The sequence below is a fragment of the Triplophysa dalaica genome, chromosome 9 (genome assembly GCF_015846415.1).
Source record: "Triplophysa dalaica isolate WHDGS20190420 chromosome 9, ASM1584641v1, whole genome shotgun sequence".
Taxonomy (NCBI): domain Eukaryota; kingdom Metazoa; phylum Chordata; class Actinopteri; order Cypriniformes; family Nemacheilidae; genus Triplophysa; species Triplophysa dalaica.
The window spans coordinates 20197526-20219461 of record NC_079550.1 but is presented as its reverse complement, the minus strand read 5'-3'; the positions used below and the strand labels follow the sequence as shown (position 1 = coordinate 20219461).

The following is a 21936-nucleotide window of genomic DNA, read 5'->3' as shown; positions in this document are numbered from 1 at the left end:
TGACTCTGTTAAAATGTCTGTTTTTCATCGGAATGAATGTGGATGGAAAAAACAGCTGTCGCAAGATGAAGGTTAGGATTGTAACAAAATAATAATGATAAAAAGAATGGAGGGGCGGGTGAAAAAAGCGCTCAAGGACGTTGTGTTTGCTTCCGTTGCTGTAGACAAAAGCGATTTGTGGCCATGGTCATAAAACTCGCAAACACACTAATCTTTTGTACAATCTTTTGCACGCTAAGTCAGTGGACATTTCGAAATCCCGAATGCAGAGCACGCATCTGTCTCCATTTCAACTTTCTCCCTCAGCTCGTCTCTCCATATGGAACTAAATTTAACGTCGGGGGGCTTGTCTTCCCCAGACCCGGGGAATAGCGTGTGTTCTTTTAAGGCCGGGGGCAATTTGAGGGTATTGGCAACCAGTCGCTCTCTAAGCCACAGGTTTTAATAAGAACCAAGCAGAGCCAGAATGGAGGGACTTGAGCTGATGGGGAGGGGGGTCCTGACAGGCTAAAAGCCCCCCGATGTGGCAGCTGAATGCCAAAACAGGCCCTCGGGGAGGGACGAGTCATTCAAATTGATGGCTCCTCCTCAGACGCTCTCGCTTCTTATAGAGTTATATGACAAGGACTTAAGCCAACCCCCTCCTCCATCTATCCTGTGCCCCCTCACCACTTCCTAAAGAGTCTTTCTGCATTCCGTCAGTTTTTCTTCTATAGTGTGCTATAACACTATAAAAGATTTTGTTTGTTTTCTCAACCTAGACAAGATTATCTACTCTGATGATGTAATCCACTGAATGTGACGCTTGTCTCTCTCTATGCAAATTAATTCACAATTTCTTTATAAATAGTCAGAATAAATCAACTGCATGAGTTTGTCTTTTCCCACACATGCATACCCTCCCAATCCGGCCCCTTCAGGGACCATTTGTAAGAACGGGTGATGATGATGTTGACTGTAGTAACTGCTGCCCTGTCCTTGCATTCATCTTCCCAGCTCGAGATGATTAGATCGAGAAATATCGGTTTAGTGGCCATATTTCTACCCTGCAAATCACCGGGAGCGGGGCCAGGGGCCTTATCCTGACACCCGCCACCGAATCCCTCTCCTCTGACACGAGGAGCCCATCGCGGCCTTGAGATGAAAGAGATTCGATTTGGCTCCATTCTTCCCTGCCACGCACGCAGACACGCGCGCCACTGTGAAATACAGCCTCGCAGCGTGTCTGTGAGGATCGCCGTAAACAAGTCGAGCGGGCAATATTAATCCCAATCCTACTTCATAAATCAGATGAGTTTTACAGGCCCACACGCCCTCCGATGCAGCGCCAGAGAAACGGGGAGAACGAGAGAGGGAGGCTAAACTTAAAGCGTGCACATTAAATTATGCTCAAGGCATGTTGAAACACGCATTTGCTTTTTAGATTTACATTGGCTGCTGGATGCTGTCGCAGTGAAAATCTAATATGCACACAAACATGCCCATATAAACACGTATATCACAGGCCGTGTGGTGATGGAGGAAGGAAAGAAAGAAAGAAAGAAAGAAAGAAGAAAGAAAGAAAGACAGAAAGAAAGAACTATAGATAGATAGATAGATAGCTAGATAGATAGATAGATAGATAGATAGAAAGAAAGAAAGAAAGAAAGAAAGAAAGAAAGAAAGAAAGAAAGAAAGAAAAAAAGAAGGAAGGAAAGAAAGAAAGAAAGAAAGATAGAAAGAAACAAGTTGATAGAAAATGAAAGCATGTGAGAAAGAAAAACGACAATTTCAGTTGCCATCAGTTCCAGGCCTGACCAATATGCAGCCTATTCATCTTCCATGAATCATTTATTCTGTGATCGATTAAGCTTAATTGTTCATTACGAGTAATTTGGCACAGTTGGCGGTCAATGAAAAGCTAGAGAAACAGACGCAGCTTCATTTGCTATTGTCTAATTAAGGCAATAAACAACGTCTGTAACAAATGAACACATTCTGCCCAGTTTACCCATCATCTCTCCAGACTCCACTGGTCATGTGGTTTTCAACAAAAGAGCAGATCAAGTCAATAGATCTACAGCTTCACATCCTAATACAATTTTAAATGTACCTACAATGCTATCTACTAGGCCTGCATTTTATATCATTTATTATATATTCATAATTGCATTATGGATTCATAATTTCAAATATCTTACAATCAGTTTAGTATCTTTGTTTTGTTCGATTAGAGATGCACCAATGTATCAGCAAATTATTGGTATCGGTCGATAAAAGCAATTTTTCAAACTGTCGTCCGATATTTTAAAAACAGCCAATGATCAGCGCCGATATGTCCAGTCGATTAAAAGAGGACAGAAAATGCCATGACATTGTGCTCTGCGTATATAAAATGCTTAGAAACATCACCAGTGCATTTTCAATAAGAGTTCGAAATATTAATTTAAATTAAATCTTCAGAATTGAGTTAATGTGAGTTAATATCGGCAGAATCGCTCTGAATCAATCTGACATTTCTAGTTCCTATACTTCCTTTACTATCCTATAAAGTCAGACTCATACCTTTAAGTAATTCTTCAAAAAAGTTATGAATTCAAAATAATTAATCAACTATTTTAAAATATGATTTAACAATAAATATTGAGATGCAACCATTATTCTACTTAGGCATATTTTAATAATATTATGAATATAAATGTATGTAAAATTTAATTTACTTATTCAACATTTAATTTCATAATAACAAAGGAAAAAATCAGATAGATAATAATTTAACACAGAATTAGAAACCCAATCTGTGTTATTTCGTGTGTTATAAGGCATTACACCTGTGTAAACCTAAACAGGCACTGTATAGAATCCCATTACAAGAATAAGTTTCTATAGAATACAAGTTGCATACAGACTACAATCATGAATGTCTTTGTTTCCTTTAATCATCTCTACAGAGATAACTGCTTATCCCTGGTCTCTCGAGTGTTATATACGAAAAGACAAGGTACTGCATCACTATTAAACAATACAATCGGGCATCATCTATGATTGGATAGGAGACCCATGGGATCTGAAATCATCAAATCAATTACAGCAGAACTTCACTTGAGCAGGAAACCTTGCAGGGGGATTCAGATGATAGTGTCTGCTACCCGACACCTGCTGAGACTTTAATTCCAGATACTGAAATACCTTCATCCACAGATACAGCAATGAGACAATGAGAAGATGTGTGGGTGCAGAAAATGACCTCCTAAAAAAACCTCCTTCTGCACGGATCTGACCCGTGAGATATGATAAAAGAGACTAGGATGAAAATAAGACCGACCCCCTCCGATTGATTCTCGCGATCCGTCGGGTAACTGGTGTCATTCAAACATACCTCTCCTTTGCTTTGCTGCCCCCGAAAAAACTCAGCTCAGACCTGCCCGTGGAATCTGTAAGGGTTGGTCTAGCCTCTCCCAGGGGTAATTATTTTTACATTATTACACATGCTCATATTCCACCCGCCCAGCTGAGGTGACAGGCAAATTTATCACTGCAGGGGTCCGCACAGGCAGCGGGGACGTAAGGGGGTTGACAAACGATAAAATAAAACCCTTCTCTGCTTAAATTGTTCCTGCTAATTCTTTTTGGGGGGTGAGATTTATGAGCGGCCAGCCGCCCGTGAAGGAATATGTGCGCGCGTACGTGTGTGTGTTTGACAGAAGGCAGGGTACACAAACAGGCAGATCTCATCTTATATTCCATCAGTCATGCCGTGATATTAGAAGCAGCTTGATGTGTGTGCGAACGGAGAGACGCTGGGAGATCTAAAGCCGTGTTACGGGGAACACATTCGACCCTTTGCTGTGATCCCCACGTGCGTTTGGTTTTGAAACTTGAAAGAATCGAAACGAAGCGTGCTTTGGTTCTACAAAATGGTCCTGCAGTGTCCAACCTGTTAGATATCATTTTTCAGCGCATATCAGCATCTTCCGCATTTCATTTTTTTCATGTTATGGAAATGACTTCCGCACCTACACTTCCGGAAGGTTAACCAAGCTGTTGACCCATAAGAAATGGCCATGTGCCCCTTCCGAGTCCCTCAGAAACCTAAAAAAAAACATTTCAATTCTCCTCTCAAAATGAATTTCTAGCTGCGCGGGGACGGCGCGAAGCCCTAAAAGAGGAGAACGGGTCGGAAGACGGCTGCCTTGTAGAGGATAATGGTTTTGATGACCTTCCAAAGGATGATGGACAGAATATGAATGAGGTTTGGAATTGTGGCGCTGGTCTTTGAACGTTAAAGGAAGTTGATTGGCACAAAGATAATAACCGGAGCTGTTTTTTGGCATGCCGTGGAAAAACAAAGAGAACGAGAGAAGGGATGACAAGAATCTTACCTCCCGTTGCTCATCAAGCCTCCATCACCGCGCTGGAACGTCACTGTGGTCAGAACAAGGGAGAGAGAGAGAGAGAGAGAGAGAGAGATGAGTCATTGCAGCATGATAACACAACCAAAATGAAATCAATTATGCATCAGTCATCTCTGTCTGATTGATGATTCTTTGAAACAAATTTCCACGCTGAAGAAGTGGAACTGATGAAGAAATTAAAAGTTTATTTATCTATTTATCTGTCTTTGTAATCTTACACGACTGACTGCACCGCCCAGAGCGTGCACGCAGATAAACATGCAAAATTAATTTCATAAAGTCGATCGCACAATCTAAGCATCTCTGCCCTTGTTTTATATCTCTGGAAATGTTTCTATATTCTTGCCACAACATGAACAAAGAGAAATGTAGTTTACACAAGGATGCAAAATGGAAACACAATCGGATGAAAGAGTTATGACGTCTTTGTGTAGTTACACTGCAAAAAATGACTTCCTTACTTAGTATTTTTGTCTTGTTTTCCATTGCAAATGTGTGAACATTCTTGAATCAAGAGCTTTCTGGACGAGCAAAAAAATTACCAATGGGGTAAGAAAAAAACACTTTCCTTGAAGCATGTGTGCATATAATGAGTTATTAAAGGGTCAAATGCATTACAATTCTTCATAATGTGTGTTGTAATGCATTATATGTAGTTGTAAATAATTATAACCAATTTAAAATGTTTTAATGTATTATCTGCATAACAATTATTTATAAGACATTACAATGCATTAAAAGGTGCATTACATTGCTTTAAAATGACTTTTATAATGCATTATACAGAAATGCTTCAAGGAAAGTTTTACCAAAATTAATCTTGAATTAAGGTTTACATTTTTCTTAGCCACTAAATTCAAGATTATTTTTCTTACCCCATTGGCAAATTTTTCTGCTTTAGTACAAATTCGCTGAAATTTCATCTTTTTGTCTAAAAACAAGACATCAAGTCATTTTGCTCATCCAGAAAATGCATCTTAATTCAAGAATTTTTAGACATTTGTACTGGAAAACAAGACAAAAATACTAAGTAAGAGAGTCATTTTTTGCAGTGAAGGATCACTTGAATTTACAGCGAAACAAATCTTTCAACACTACTTAGCGCGCACTACTTGATCCTCTGATCCTCGACTCCCAATCTGTCACCGAAGCGGCCTGCAGAGAATCCAAATGAGATCTGTGACATTTCAGTCTCCGGTGTTAACAATCCATCACCTCTTTTAACAAACAGACAGTTTAAATATTAAACTTGATGAACACTACCCAGGGGTCGGCTCTCCTCTGAGCGTCGTGTTTGTTACGTTTATTTGCATTCGTGCCTAATTCCAGAATCTGGCATTTCGGTAAATTGAGAACAAACACTAACGGTATTTTCTCTCCCCGTGGGACTCTTTTAATGTGACGCTATGCGTGTGTAGCTCTGTTAAGTGCCTATCTACAATAGAACACATTGCTGTGGTTTTGATGTGCCGTGTTAGACTGGCGCTGGCCTCGGCTCAGGCTGCGCTCCAGATAAGCACTCTCTCAGTTTGAAAACTGATTACTCCTCTTTAATAAGCATTTACGGCCATGCAAAATCGCTGCATAAAAATTCCATCAAATCTTCCTTCCTGCCTAAGCAGAACTTGATTTAGCCTTGTGGCGCCGATGGCTTTAACGTTGGTGCGTTTGTGCGAACAGGTGGATTTGGATTCATCATCGACGCCCCCCGGCCTCCATTAAATAAACAAACTCGTCGGCAAACAGGCATGTCTTAAATGTCATATCATTTCAGAAAAATGCCCTAAAATGCTAACGCCCTATTCTTTACGATCTCTGTTTATCCCATAAACCCTGAAACGCTGGAACGTTGGCAAGATTTGCAGTGAACTGTGATAATGAGCCCAAGACAATTCAGCTTTGGAAAAACAATGTCTAACGGAAGAAGCTGCTCTCACCGGCATGGACGAATGCCTCGGCACGAGTTACACACATGGGGTCTGGCATGTCGGTAATGCGCCTGAACGCCACACTTATCTGCTCAGCACGCTGGAATCGAGAAACCGCACGAGACGTGCACCTCTGGGACCCAAGAACCCTGAAGACCACTGGCGCAGTGGGGACTGGGCCACTGGAGTGCATTAAAACGGGAAGAGCAGATAACTGGGCCATAAGACCCCGCCACCTATGCTCTTAACCTCCACGGAAAGAGAGAAAGTGAAGGAGTGTCTGCTTTTCCGAGGAGACTGATTCGATCTGTAATGAAGTTTGGAGCGAAATCCTCCTACAAGATAAAAGCACCTCGATCCACACACAATCCCCAAAGACACGAGGGCCACCTGGGCCGGCTGACTGAATTTCGTGTGTCGTTTTGTTATCAATTCAGAGCATGATTGTGGTCAACCATGTGAGATCAGGTCATCATTGGTTAACCTCTGCAGGCTTGGGAATCTCCTGTATATTGCGCGACCTACGGACAAACCAACCATTGAATTACAAACGTTTCTCGAGCTATTGCGAAAATAAGTGGAAAATCAAGGGCAGCATGAACGAGATGATATTTGATGTATAAAAAAACGTCTATTTGATTGAAATATGGCTACGTCGGGAATAGCACACTATTTTTATTTTTGCAGTATATAGGCTAGTATGTATCCTCTTTATGAAGTATGTCTGTTATTTATGGTTATTTAATACCCAGAATCCTTATGGCAAATTAACGTTTTAATATTTTTTATATAGTTCATGTTAACCTTAGTGTTTACGAATAAAAAAAAATGAAATCAAAAGCTGTATGCAAATAAACTAACACGTTCAATTGTTTTGACGTTCACTAACATTAACATAGATTAATAAATGCTGAAAAGCTATATTGTTCATCGCATTTAACAAATAAAAGTATTTTTAAAACAGTAGACATAATGCCTCTTTAAATGAATAATAAAATCTTGAACTGAAAAGACGCTTGCGTTAAGAAAACCTTCAATAAGTAAGCAGTGAATCCCACGTATGTGAATCCCACATGTTTGTTCAAGCATTTAATAACAAAGGGAGGAATGAATGAAAGAACGGAGGAGAGCAAAGATGGAGAAGATCAAAACCCATTCACGACACCTGCACAAACAGACACCCAGAAAAGAAGATCAAGGAGAGGTGGGCAAACACGAGATAGAAAAACCACATGAGAAGAAGTGACCACCAATGAGCTAAAGAAGAGGACAAAGAAACACAAAAGTGTAGGACCTCCAGCCCACATATCTTCCACTCGGTGTGGACAAAAACAGAACACTAGCACGCATGGAAAGGATGCTACAATGCGCGTGAGAAACGAGAAGTGCAATGCATGATGGGAGTCGTAGAAGACGGGACAAATGAACAGTACCTGCAGGGGTGAAGGTGAAGGACTGAACTGCAAAACAAGACAGAAAGAGTGTGCGTTACAAAGCCTGCAGTGCTTGTGCGCTGGAGCTCGTCTCTGTGTTATATGCATGCACGTTTGCGTGTATTTCTGCATGCGCGTTTGTGCTGCCGCAGGAGACCGGGCGCTACGATCGCAGCCAAAACAATCAGGAAAAGTCGCAGGGCGGGCAGTAACACGGAGAAGACACGCAAACAACTTTTTTGTATGTTTTAGTCCTTACCTGCGTAGTTGCTCAGACCCTTTCTCTTCTTTCTCCTCCAGTAGAGCCAGATGCTGAAGCCCATCAGAATGACCCAGCAGGCCCCGCCAATGCCCGCGATGAAGGCTGGCTGCTTCACAACGTCCGTGATTTGCTCCGTGATGCTGTTGTTCCTGTTTCCGCTCACGATCACATCCCGGAAGTCTTTACCTGCGCGAACACACACATACGTATTTTTTTTTCTAATGAAAATCTTATGAAATCTCGCTTGTGATTCTTATGAAAATCACAAATGAGATTGTAGTCGACTTAACGGCACGAGGAAAACATTCACGCTCCAGCGAACATCAGCCCGAAATCATTTAATCATCTCAACTGGAGCATCAAGAGCCTTGACGTTTACTGTTGAATCAGTGAGCAGAGGATGAAAAAGTGTAAAAAATAACTAAAACTGGAAGTTTGCAAGACATTCACACTTCATATTTACACATGGATGGTGAGAATGTCTTAGGCTATTATATTATTGTGTAATATTATTTAGCTTCAATTACATTAGCGGAACAGAAAAGTAATTTCTGAGGTGAAGAAATTAATGAAATTGAAATGAAATAAAACAACTTGCATGGGTGAGTTGTGCACAAGACCAGGGGTATAGTAAACAAGGTCCGTTTAAAGGAACAGTTCACCATTTTTTCACCCTCATGTTGTTCACACCTCTGTATGACTCTTTCTTTTCTAGAAGATATTTTGAGAAATGTCTCTGTCGTTAAGTGTCAGTACAATGGAAGTCGATGTTGTCGAGTATTGTGTAGTTACCAACGTTCTTCATAATATCTCATACGAATTTAAGAAAGTCGTACAGGTTTGGCATGACAAGCGAAACTATCCCTTTAAATCGACCTGCTTTTAGTTCAAAAGAGGGTAGGACACACACACATACGCACAAGTCACAGTGGTGATTTATGGTCTATCAGCCTCTGGCTGTGTGTGAAGATAGATAGTGAGTTTGACATTTGGGAATAAGGGCATATCGCTGGCCAAATCATCACTTACGGGTCAAACCAGTCACAACCCGCCACAATCCACATTACTCACTTAAAACAACCAAAACATGCTACGAAAAACCCCTGCCGCTCTGACTTCGAGATATAATTTAGTTTCTGAATCAAATCAATCCAATGAACAGTCAAACCATAAAGACATTTCTGAGCATCATCTATAAATGCCGAACACAGAAAAGGTTATTGATACCGATTATGATGGGTTGGGGTTCGCTCTTCACTCCCACCCCAGCGCTGGTGCTGGCAGCCACCTCCACCCGATACAGGACCCCCGCCTGAAGACCCCCCACCACAACCGAACGGATGGCAGCGTCCACAGTTTTATTGACATGGAAACGGGTTTCGTTCCCCAAACACCAGATCTGAAAGAGAATATTGTGAAGTGAGATGAAATAAGCCATGTTAGCGTCTGGAAGATAATTGTCAAATTTTAATCATGTGGTCTCCTCCGTGAGACAGATTTTAAGTGTAAATTGTGCGGAAAAAGGAAAATTGGGAGGGTTTACCTTATACTCCTGGATGATGCCATTTTGAAAGTCTGCTGGAGGAGGGTCCCATGAGATACTGATGGATGTGCTGTTCTGATTGCCCACCGTGAGAACAGTCACCTGCTGAGGCGGAGCGCTGGGTGCTGAGAGAGGGAGCACATATATGAACATATATTTACAATATATGATCTTAACATTATATTATTATATCCCTTTATGTATATTTTGATTTTGTAAATCTTGTCTTAACTATACCTTATTTCTGTTTTTATATATTTACATATATTATTTTATAAACCACTTTAGTGCATTACATACATCACACTTTTTTATTTTATTGTATGTTATTACCATATTATCTTTCTTTTCGTTTGTTTACATATTGCAGTTGCAAATGCTTTGGCAATACGAATGTACATTTTGTCATGCCAATAAAGCACACCTAAATAGAAATAGAGAGAGAGAGAGAGAGAGAGAGAGAGAGAGAGAGAGAAGAGAAGAGAGAGAGAGATTGAAATTGAGAGAGAGAGAGATTGAAATTGAGAGAGAGAGAGAGAGAGAGAGAGAGAGAGAAAGAAAGAGAGATTGAAATTGAGAGAGAGAGAGAGAAATATATAGAGAGAAAGAGAGGTTGAAATTGAGAGCGAGAGAGAGAGAGAGAGAGTGAGAGAGATTGAAATTGAGAGAGAGAGAGAGCGAGAGAGAGAAGAGAGAGAGAGAGAGAGAGAGAGTGAGAGAGATTGAAATTGAGAGAGAGCGAGAGCGAGCGAGAGAGAGAGAGAGAGAGAGAGAGAGAAAGAATGAGAAAGAGAGAGAAAGATTGAAATTGAGAGAGAGAGAGATTGAAATTGAGAGAGAGAGAGAGAGAGAGAGAGAGAGAAAGAAAGAAAGAGAGATTGAAATTGAGAGAGAGAGAGATTGAAATTGAGAGAGAGAGAGATAGATTGCTTTAAAGCACTAATTCATCTAATCTATGCGTATTTAATATCTCATTTATTTCTCCTGAGATTAACAGCAAATTAAAATGTGCGTCTCAAATATATCTCCTAAAAAAATGGCCCATAAATCTCACAAATGTCTCCATTAGAATTTCACAAGAGATCTGTCAAATCTGCCATATAAAGTCAATATTATTAAAGATCTCCACATGAACTCAAACATGTCTCAAATATACCCAAATTCTGATTATTTCAACTATACTATTTACTTTCATTTTCACCTCCATATTCTTCACGTGTTTGAATTTTTTTTGCAATTGATCTCATTTGATTTCTCCTTAACAATCATCTGAGAATAACTTGAGACATAAATGAGACACAACTAAGAAATCTCCTAAACTGCGGAAGTTCACGCACTGAGCAATAACATTATCCTCCAGGTGTGCATCACTCAACACCCATTCTGTTTCTTCTGAAAGAATCTGTTGTATGTCACTGTGTTACAGTAAGCGGTCGATGTGTGTGTGTTGAGCTTTAGTCCGGTGCTCACGAGTGCACAAGTTCATTAGATGGGGATTTTCTTTAGCCTGCCACTGTCAGTCCATCACATTTCACTACGATTTTATATCTCGACCTTGAAAGAAGGGATTTACTGAAAAATACATTAACTGAGAGACAATGAGAGTCAGCCACAGCAACTATCCGGCTCTCTTTGCAAACAGGGTGGATTGTCGAGCTCGAAGGAGTGACTTGAAGAATGTGATGAACAGATATATTTTGAGAAATGGATTAGATGGGGTAAAGCATAAAGCGCAGGGCAAACATATCGACAGCCATGTATTGATCGGAAGAAGTTGCGAATCGAAGAACCTGTTTTGTCTGTGCGACGAGACCCCGGGCCCCTTTTTATTAACCCCATCAGAACCCATCTGACAGACACACCAGCAAGGGAATGAAATAAATAACAGCGAGCTGTCATGAAAAATAACATTGTTTTTTAACGTTCTTTCGGTGGAGAACCGAGGTGCAGCGACACAGCAGAATACTGACAGCTCAATTACGATAAACTCCCGCTCGCTCTCTCTCTTTTCTTTCTCCACCCTCTGACCCCAAAGTAAATGGCATATATCCCAAAGCCGCACTCATCTCCTCGCACGGAGCGGCCCGGTTTAACCCCCGAACGGCATGACGGGACGAGCGGCAGCTTGCCTTCATCAAACATCTGCAGCCGAGGGAAAATAAAAGAGCGGCCGATTCAATCTGGCTAATGCGCGCGGAGTTAAATCGGCACGTCGCAGGTGACAGAATCCCTCCCGTAACAATGCAGCCAATGTCATTCAAAGTTAATGCCGCAAATCATTTGGAGGCTCATCGTTATGCACGTTTGAGCCAAACAATACAAATTTCTCATGTGGCGAGCAACGGCGCGGGCGATGCTAATAGCGCTATTATCGGTGTGATGTATGGCTAGTGAGGATGTGACCTCTGTTTCACTGCAGTTACTGTAGTCTGGAGGGAAAAAACACTGAAGTGAGCTAATATTGAGACCCCGGGCGAGCCGCGGCTTACTGAATGTGCAGAAATGTGAGGTCGCTTTAGCACGTCACCGATCATTGTGCGATAATGACCCTTGGGAAAAGATTTCCATTGAGAGGCCGATTATTAACTAGAAAATGGATTAAGATCACCGAGTATGTTTTCTGAAAGAGCCCGTTTCACCTTTTCAGCCTGGAGTTTTAATACAACTACTATTATAATAGAAATAATAAAAACATTTTTTATAGAAACACGACGACAAAACGGATTCACTCTTTTAGCAAAATGTACTGCTAAGCGTAATTTCCAAAACAAATAAAAACTAAAATCGCTGCTGCTGGGAAACAATATAAAGTATTTCGCCTCTCTATCGCCATCTCTGTTTGAAAGATGAAACTGCAGGTTACATTTTGTTCTTTTAAGTTGAGTAATGTCAAATGACATAAAAAAAAGTTTTGTATTTGTAATAAAACAAGTTACATAATGCAGCTAAATATGGGATCTCTCTCGAAGCTTTTACAATCACTTTGCTAAATGTCTTCTGATCACAGTGCTATCTGTAACCAATTCACTGCAGTTTTACTTTATAAGAAAAATCATGTGAGCCTGCAAGATTTGTCACTTCAGCAGAAGATCTAAATGAAAGCGAAGGCATTTTTACTTCCCGGCAAAAGACAAAGTGGGAAAACACCACGGAAAGAGCGAGGTCCAGAGGGAAGCTATAATTGTCTAATAAGACAATGGTCAATAAATCATCCTGTTCTCATGACAAACACTTTCGAGCGATACACCGAGGAAAACAAGAAAGAGAAGGGGTCCATCTCAGCTCGCGGGCCCCTTGTCTCTCTTTCACCAGGGGACCTGATGTTTGGTCTTGCTCCGGTAATGGCGGTGACATGCAGGTGTAAGGTGCGACAGCGGTGAGCTCCAGGAGACAGAGCAGGCGCTGTGTGGAGGAGATATGGCTCTCTACGGACACTCGGGGTAACAAATGAGTCTGTCATTGAGCTCAGACTTTAATCAGCAAGCATTCTGTGCTTGTGTGTGTGAGAATGTATTTCTCGAGATCTCCATATGCTGCTTAAATGTCTCAAAGATTGTTTTTTTTACAAGATTTATGTGTGGTTACCATCATTTAGACCAAGGCACTGCTGTGAATCCTGGATGTTGTTTACGTCTCACATTTGAGTAACAGAGTCACGTTATGTAAATATGTCCAATGATTCATTTTGGAAGGACAAAAGATGTGTTTTGATATTTTATTAGCCGAGTTTGACAGGAGGAACAAATTTGCGAATCATGCGTATTTAGGGTCTTATCAGCCACACACGATACCCACAACAAAGAAAAGGTCAATGCCTGTGTCAAAATAATAGCATATTTCACATGAGTCCTGTCAGATTAGAGACAAGCTGGAGGCTGTGATGCTGTATAAAGCAAGGTAAGTATTGCATACTACGGTATTTGTAATGACATTGGCCTAAGGGAGAATCATGTATCACTACCCCAAAATTTCTGCCCAAGAACAAAAATACCATTAAGAGATTCAACCTCTCAACTCCCGTATTCATTCCTGTCACCCATCAAAGCCAAAAGATGTCAAAAACATCATCACAGATTTCCTGCAGCTCTTCAAAGGAGCCAAACCGCGTACCTTCCTCTGTTGTCCTGGCTGTGCGGGACTCGCTGTCCATGCCCTGGAACTCGTTAAAGTAAGGCCGGACTTTGATCTCGTACACGATGCCTTTCTTCAGAGCTGAGAGCACCATGCTCCTCTCCGAGGGAATCTTCACGTCCTGGCTCTGCCACGACCCAGGGGAGGGCAGGCCTGACATCTGCCTGTACAAAACTCTGTAGCCCTGGATGAACTGAGACTGGCGGTCCACCTGCGGGGGACACAGAAGATGACATTTAGAGGAGAGCAAAGAAGACTCATAATGAGAGAAATAGGAAGAGATGAAGAATGTATTAGTGAGAAAATGCTCTTCTTGGGTTTTAGGTTACGGTTGCCAAAATGGCATTAGGGCAAGTCCGTGAAAATGTCAACCTTACCATGAAAAAAATATGTTTTTACCAACGGTTTTTACGTTGGTAACATCACGGATTTTAACATTTGGTGGTTCAAATACCCATGTGAGATCTCTCTTCAAATTTGTAAAGCGTTTGTATTTTTTTTAGTGCATAATTTTTCATAGTCAGGTAAATGGCATTTTCAGGATTGTCACATCCATAACGCTACATACAATTTAACAATTTTATGTTCTATAAAGAGGCATCCCTTCTCTTTTAATTGGATATTATGGCTCAGGATTGTGCATTTAATTCACAGAGATCCAACAAAGTTTGTCGTCTCCCAAATAAAACATCCATTTTTTGTCACATGTTTTTTTCGCTTTTTTTTAATAGAATATTTTTTCATAGACTGACAATTTTTTTATGTTTAGACTCTTTCAACAGGGGTTTAGTAAAATATAAACAGATGGTTCAAGATATTTGTAACAAGGTCATTCTCTGAGGATTTGTATGCCACGTACCTAACGCAAAATGTCATCCATAACATTGGAATTGCCCATTAGGTGTGCTAATATCTTCATTGGTAATTAGCAAAAATTCCTTAGACAATAACTCATAAAAATAACATATACTGCATATATACTCCACACTTTTTACTCTAAATATGAACAAAAACGAATTTTGTCCTATTTTTCCGTACAAATTATTGGGTTGCCAAACAATTAATCGCGATTAATCGCATCTAGAATAAAAGTTTATCTATATATAAAGTCTGTGTACTGTTCGTATTCAATTTGTATTAATAAAAACATACACATACATTTACAATTTCAATTTTTCGAAAATTTTAAATATATTTTCTAAATACATACACATGTACTTTTATGTTTTTTGTGTTTCTAAAATGCACAGTACGTAGACGCATTATGTAAACATAAACCTTCATTCTGGAACCGAATAATCGCAATTAATCGTTTGACAGCCCTAAAAAATGTGTAAATCAACTTACTTAAAAAGCAAAATGACTTATTATGTTTACAAAAGGAGACATATATAAAAAATTGACAGAATTTAATCAGTTAATGCATAAAACGATAATAATCTGCCAATGGGGTACAAAACATAAACCTAACTCTATTAAGTACTTTTGCAGTGTGTCGCCACAAAGCAACACAAGAATAAAGAATTAACACAACAAACAATTTACAAAAAAGTAAACAAGTCCCTTTATTCCTTTCTTGTTTTTGAATAAAAGTTGTATTTAAAGCGGGCATAACTCACATGAATGTTTCCCCAACAGCGCAGCGAGACATTAAACATCTGCTTTTCCTCCCCGCACGTGGATAAATCTGCCCAATGGGCTTCAATTCCTTCCTACGGTTTTTAACTTTCATTAATTGAACGATTCAGGATCGTAAAAGCTTTCCTGACACCCATCTATGTTTACAGCGAGAGTGCTGCTGTATCCGGGGGCTGCGTAGGTTGATGATTTATGGATTATTCATGGGCGAAAAATACCTCAGAAACAGTCTATCCCTATTAAGGCCATACAGACAGACGCCTACATTTGTCTCTGTAATGATGCTTGATGGCAATCGTTAATATACCGCAGGAGAGCGCTTAGACACAGCCCGAGCTGTAAAAACTCCATTTTAATGCAATTCAACAAACAACACTTTTTGAACCTTTATATAAATGTTGGAAAACTGTGGGAAATGGAGACGTCAACCAAGAAATCACTCTACGACCTCTGTCCAATCATAGTGCATCTTACCGTCCATGTGACCTGAATGGTGCTGGGACTGAGGACCACTGGGTTGTGTAGCCTAACCATAACCTCGCCGAGCTCCTTCTGCACCTGTCTGTGATCCACACCCTGCGCTGGGGGACTTATATCTGTAAAGAGACGAAAAAGGCAAGGCCATTAAATTATACAACAAATTGCTAAATTGCTGCCGGTACAACGTTATCCCTTAAATACAATTTAATCCCCCTAAAGATGGATGAGAAGTCATTCCCATTGAGCAAAAAACAGCTTCACAGCCGAACGGTGAGGTTACCGCTCAAGGTCCCAGAATCAGTCACCCCTAATGAACATATGGAGACTCCATGGCACCTTAATCAAATCTTTTTCCAGTCTTTTTTCCCCGTAATGATCATTAAGGTACCAGGCAGGGCACTAACTCAATTATACACTGCAAAAGTAGATGTTTGTTCTACATTATCCTCCATCCCTGGAACTAATAAGCTTAAGAGATTGTTAGTTTGCGTAGTATCCGGGCTTAGCTTCTTTCTCCATGTCTATGACGCCGCTCATGTTGACATGGACCAGACAGATTTGAGGTTAGGAAGTAACTTAGGAAGTCATAAAGAAGTGTAGTTATAATATTTGTACCTTGTGTCCGAACGGGTTCAGACATTGGGCTGGGGTCACTCAGGCCTTGGGTGTTCAACGCTCGCACCATGAACAGGTAGATGGTGTTGGGTCGGAGACCTTTTATGGTGTACTGCGTTGTTTTCACATGATCGGCGACAGTTTGCCAGCTGTTGCTCACCGATTGACTGCATGAGGAGGAGGAAGCGATGTCAAATTCCACTCATTTGTGTTCATGATAAATTCAATGACGCTTTTTGCGTCTATGAAAATTGTGAACTGAATCTAAATTGGCTATGAAATCATTCATACCTGAAAGCTTCAATGACATATGACGAGACGGGCGACGCCCCGGAAAGGCCAGGTTGCCAGGACAACGACACGCTGTTTTTGGTGACATCTGTGACCTGAGGTTTGGACGGCGGACCTGGCAGCTCACTCTCATCTCTGTTTTTGACTACAAGAAGAGCACCGGACTCTGACGGGAAAAGAAAGACAGTCAATAGGAATGAAGATATCGGGGCGAGAAAATAACCGGTGGTCATTGGGAAAAGCACAAAGTACCCTTGACTTCCAAGAAGGAGCTCCATGAAGTTTCTCCGCTGGAACTTGCAGCCACGCAGGTGTAGATACCAGAATCTGAGAGCTGAAATAAAAACAAAAGCATATCTTGAAATCTTGAAGCTATAGCTCTGATCTAAGTGAGAGAGAGAGAGAGAGAGAGAGAGAGAGAGCATGTCCAGTTTGGCTTGAGTGCTGACACTAATATGGTGGATATATTCTATTTTCTTCACCCTTCATCCAGCTTTTATCCCTGCTGGCAAATTCGCAAACCACCCTTCTAACCGCAACGAGAGGCAGACTAATTCATTTAAAGGGCCGGTCGCTGAAACCCCCTGGACTGTTGACAGCTGGCGTACGTCCCCCCTCTCTCTACCTTTCCGGGACCTTGCCTCTGTTTTTTTGTTGCCTTTCATCAAAGCGTCTTGCCTCCATTTATTAGATAAAATGTCAGAGGTGGGCAGCCTTGTCATACATAATGGCTATTCCATTCTGAGCCGACGGGGGTGGGCTTGGGGACTTTAAATTTAATATGGCCTTAAAAGTGTGTTTGTATGTGTGTGCATACAGCATGTGTGTTTTGCTGGAGCCGGTCCAGGCCTCTATAAATGATTCTTGGGAGAGCTGTCGTATCCCTAAGTGATAGTATCAAACAATTTACCAAAATCAATATTTCCCATTCATCCCTATAATGCAATATGATTCCCTGTGCCCATCTCTGTTATGTCTTACCGATATCTGATTGAATTCTGCTAAGCTTATACATCACACTTAGAAGAAGATGGTTTTTGACAGCCGGTAGTCACACACAGAAACACACAAAGTCAGATACGCATCTGGAGCTCGTGCTGTATGGTAGGGATGTAAAATACTGTATGCCCTGTTATCATCAAACAACAAACGATAAGGAAAACAAAATCAAAGAGAAAATGTTTGGCTGAAATTGGAGGTCATATTTTACATTGTTACTAAATCTTTCATCTCGACTGTTGTATTATTGTATATTTGTCAGATTTGGTAAAGGTCTACATTTTAGAGAAGTTTATTTTTCGAAACAAAACAAAAATATAGATTTTTAATACTATTTTTTCAATAGGCAGCTGAGCTTTGAAATTTTAGATTCAAGGCAGTTGAGGTGTGAGTTCTTGACACATTTCTATACCAACTTTTATGAATTCATATTTTATTATATCGCTTTGTATTCTTTTAATTTTGTATTATTATGTTTTATTAACAACTTTTACTAATGTTTCATCAAGTGATAGTTTGCCCAAAATTGCTAATTCTGTCATCATTTACTTACCCTCTTGTCATTTCAAACCTTTATGACTTTCTTTTTTCCGCAGAACACAAAAGAAGATATTTTGAAGAACTGGCCCCCATTCACTTCTATTCTATGGACACAAAACCAATGCACGTGACTGGGGTCCAGTTAACACAATTTTTCAAAATATCTCCTTTTGTCTTCTGAGGAAGAAAGAAAGTCATACAGGTTTGAAATAAAAAAAGTGTTTTTTTGGGGGGGGTAGAACTATCCCTCAAACAACAAAATTGTACATGACAAAAATAAGGTAATAAGAAATGAGAAAAAATCTGAGCATTCTGTCTACTTAACCCATGCCCGTATAACAAAAGACATCAGGTAAATTCCCACCTATGCCCGTGTGACATGCCCGTGGAAGTGACTAAATTTCAAATTAAAAGTCTTTCCTGTACCTTCGATTCATATCCATTAGAGAAAAATAAAAAATGTTAAGGCTCACCCGTAAACCCTTGATCTGCAGGCTGCCGAGATCCAGCAAAGACATGCGAGGGTCTTTCCCCAGCAGGCTGACGCCGTCCTTCAGCCAGCTGATGGTTGGGACGGGTTCTCCAGATGCATGGCACTTCAGAAGAGCCACGCAGTCCACACCCAGAGTCTGGTTGGCTGGACCCTGACGAATGATGGGCGGAGGGCGATCTGTTAACACTAAGAGAGACAATGAAGTTTAACTATCAGAATTGCTTTATTATATCATCCGTCTATCATATACGTTCACCATTAAAGGTGACTGGAAACATTAACACGACGGCGGTATGCCGCATGCCGCAGGGAAACAGGATGCAGCCACGATTGCCCTATTCCTGGACGTAACGGGGTTATATGCACATTTTGTGGTCGCACCGCAGGGCAACGTCTACCCCCCAAGCATTCATGGGAAAAGTGGGAGGAAATGCTGAGTGTTGGATTTTAGTCCACTGATGTGGCAGCGAGGTGGTTTTGTAGTTTCCAGTCAGTGCCCGGGATCCTTCATTTAGGAAGCAAAGCCCGAGTTAAACTTTATATATCACTATACATCCGACTATCGGAGCGAGTGCGGTCGGGGGAAATATCTCATGCTGGTTACGAGAACGTCTCCATGGAGAAGGCCGAGACAGACTGGTAAAACGCCTCGGAAAACACGAAACCGCCAACATGGATAATTTCATTTTGAATCGAATTCAAGGATTGGGTTTAGTGAGTTTAGATGTATGTAACTCACTTTTTGTTATGTGGGACCACACAAGACCTGCTTTATGTTTCGCTGTGCTGGGTTCCTTTAGCTCAAGCGTTAGCGATGCAAACAATGTCCCTTTGGATAAAAGCCTGCCAAATATAAGGGTTATTGTGGTGGAAATTGAGTAAAACAGGACTCATAAATGCACATAAATATAATGCGGACGTAGGAATGGGAGCCCTGAAGAATCAACAACCATTTATGTCTTTGCCTTATAATCTAACAATAACAACACACGTGTCGTGTCTCTCCGGCCCCTTTGACGACACATTCATTAGCAGGTGTGAATTAATGCGAAAAAGCCTTTGGGTGAACATCTTAACCATAAACACAGTTTCGAACGCACACTCCTCCCTTCTCCCTCGTGTTGGTTTTTGTCTCATGCTGAATAAAGGATGATATTTATACAGTCCAAATCTCTATCGGAATGGCTCATTTAGGTTCAGGGCCGAACTGACGCCATCCTAATTCATCACCGAGGATTACCCAGCGCCGAGGTTAAATCCCAGAGTGCATTGCAGGAGCATCCATCAGACTACCGGTAAGCCCCAGAGATGCACGCGTAGATAGATGGAGACCGATGGAGCATAATGGCTGTATTTGGATTAGAAACGGCATCCTCTGTGCAGGATGAGTCTTTAACATTTGCTCGGTTGCGTTTGAACTTGACCGGGACGCATTTGTTTCGATCAACTACCCAACGATACGACACGCTCATATTTTTCACAGAAAACTCTTCAAACGAAAATGCACCAACTTTCTTTCGAAGACTCACGTTTGTGTGTGTGTGTATTATACGATTTTATGATGTGATATGTGTGTGTCAGACTGGCATGATGGATACTGCTCATCACGGGAAGGGGAGGCGTGAAGGCCTTGGTCTAACGTCAGACATTTTTCATCAGATCTCTCCTTGAACCCGTTCAGATATCTCTGCCACCTTAACAGCCACTAAATCAAATTCTTCCCGCAGTACAGGTGTGGCCGTGACCTCTTTCCTTTCTGTTCTCTTTCACATCATCCTTCACAACATCTCTTCCGTACTCGCTTGTTTGCAGCAGACAAATGCAGTTTCTAGTGTGAGATTTAGTCTTTCATACATAAAGCGCAACAGCTGTCACGTTGAAAAAATGTTTTTTTTAAGACCTCGTTTAAAAGTTCACTGATAACTTTTTTCTTTGTCAGAGATTCGTACATAACGCTTAAACACTAACGTTGCCCAAGACATCTGTATCTGAAGTTCTCAAGGGCGCTTGTTTTTCACTCCCTTCTCAAGCTGAAATGAAGTTTTCCTGCTGTCAGGAGGAGTTCACAAAGACGGCTCCTTTAATGTTTAAACGTGTACAGAATTCAGGGTCGCGGGCCTTTTCATTACACACAGAGAGGTGGAATGAATGTAGCGGAGACTCAAGGCCACATTCCAATTCAGCTCTTAATGTGAATCCAGAGGCGGCAGAAGTATTTTTCTATGACATTTATCTTACTGCCAGTTTTGTGCGGCGATACAGAGGCCTTCGGATGTGCGGGGTGTAAAAAGTGCAGATTAACATATGAATGAGAGAAAATTAAAGAGCGGTAAAGAGAAGAAAAGAGAGAGAGAGAGAGAGAGAGAGAGGCTTTATGAAAGGCAGTTAAAAACAATAATTTAAAGCAGAAATCTGTAACTTGTTTAGTTGAAAATAATATAAAAAATCTCTTTTTGAAGGAATGCATTAAGTTACAGGTTACAGTTTTAAATTCTCAATCAATACGTTACGTTTTTAAAAATCTTTTTCGCTTAATATTCAGAGATAATAAGTAATCCAAAACTGACTTTCATCAAAAACACTTTAAAGAGAACACAACATGAAAATGACATTTCATGCAGTGCGTAATGCTGCCGTGTTTGAAAGAAAGCAGTCTGCCAAGTTGTAAGTCCGAAGGTGAATAAATAACAAAGTCATTGGTTTCGAAAAAAGTGAGTCGACTTGAATCACGCAAACGAGTCGTCCCTTGTCCCATTCACGAACCGCTGCGGATTAACGTCACTTTATATAGTCCCGCCTACATTTTGCTAGGACTGCCCGCGAAAACTTCATTCTTCTAAGCCTAATTTGGGGTAGATCAATCACAGCAAACCAGACCATCTGACCAATCACATCAGAGTAGGCTAGCGGAAAGGAGGGGATTAGACGGATGAATCGCGGAACGAATCATTTGAGAGTCAGTCAAGAAGTAAGGTAAGAATAACTGCCTATTATTACGAAATAATAGCATTTTTACACCTTCTATGTAAATAAACTTGTTGTTGGACAATCTAAACAAAATAGGACCTCAGAAATCCCTAGTTATGTACTCTTTAAAGACATTTTGAAACAATCAAAACTGGTTGCCTGTTGATCTGCCCAGCAAAAAGTCTAAAAGAAATTGATGGCAACCTTAGAGCGGCATCCAGA

The 21936-nt window shown here is 40.8% G+C and overlaps 1 protein-coding gene across 2 annotated transcripts in view; it reads right to left on the bottom strand.

Moving 5' to 3' along the window:
* Positions 1 to 21936, bottom strand: part of robo2 (roundabout, axon guidance receptor, homolog 2 (Drosophila)) — a 359300-nt gene that overhangs the window by 22308 nt on the left and 315056 nt on the right. For both annotated transcript variants that reach the window (XM_056756352.1, XM_056756353.1), the window contains 11 exons: positions 18728 to 18933; positions 16968 to 17049; positions 16716 to 16881; positions 16425 to 16591; positions 15804 to 15925; positions 13671 to 13902; positions 9561 to 9685; positions 9245 to 9416; positions 8015 to 8203; positions 7756 to 7782; positions 4362 to 4404 (listed from right to left, as the gene is read on the bottom strand). In XM_056756352.1, the coding sequence (XP_056612330.1) occupies positions 4362 to 4404; positions 7756 to 7782; positions 8015 to 8203; positions 9245 to 9416; positions 9561 to 9685; positions 13671 to 13902; positions 15804 to 15925; positions 16425 to 16591; positions 16716 to 16881; positions 16968 to 17049; positions 18728 to 18933 (1531 nt within the window). The remainder of the gene's footprint in view (positions 1 to 4361; positions 4405 to 7755; positions 7783 to 8014; positions 8204 to 9244; positions 9417 to 9560; positions 9686 to 13670; positions 13903 to 15803; positions 15926 to 16424; positions 16592 to 16715; positions 16882 to 16967; positions 17050 to 18727; positions 18934 to 21936) is intronic.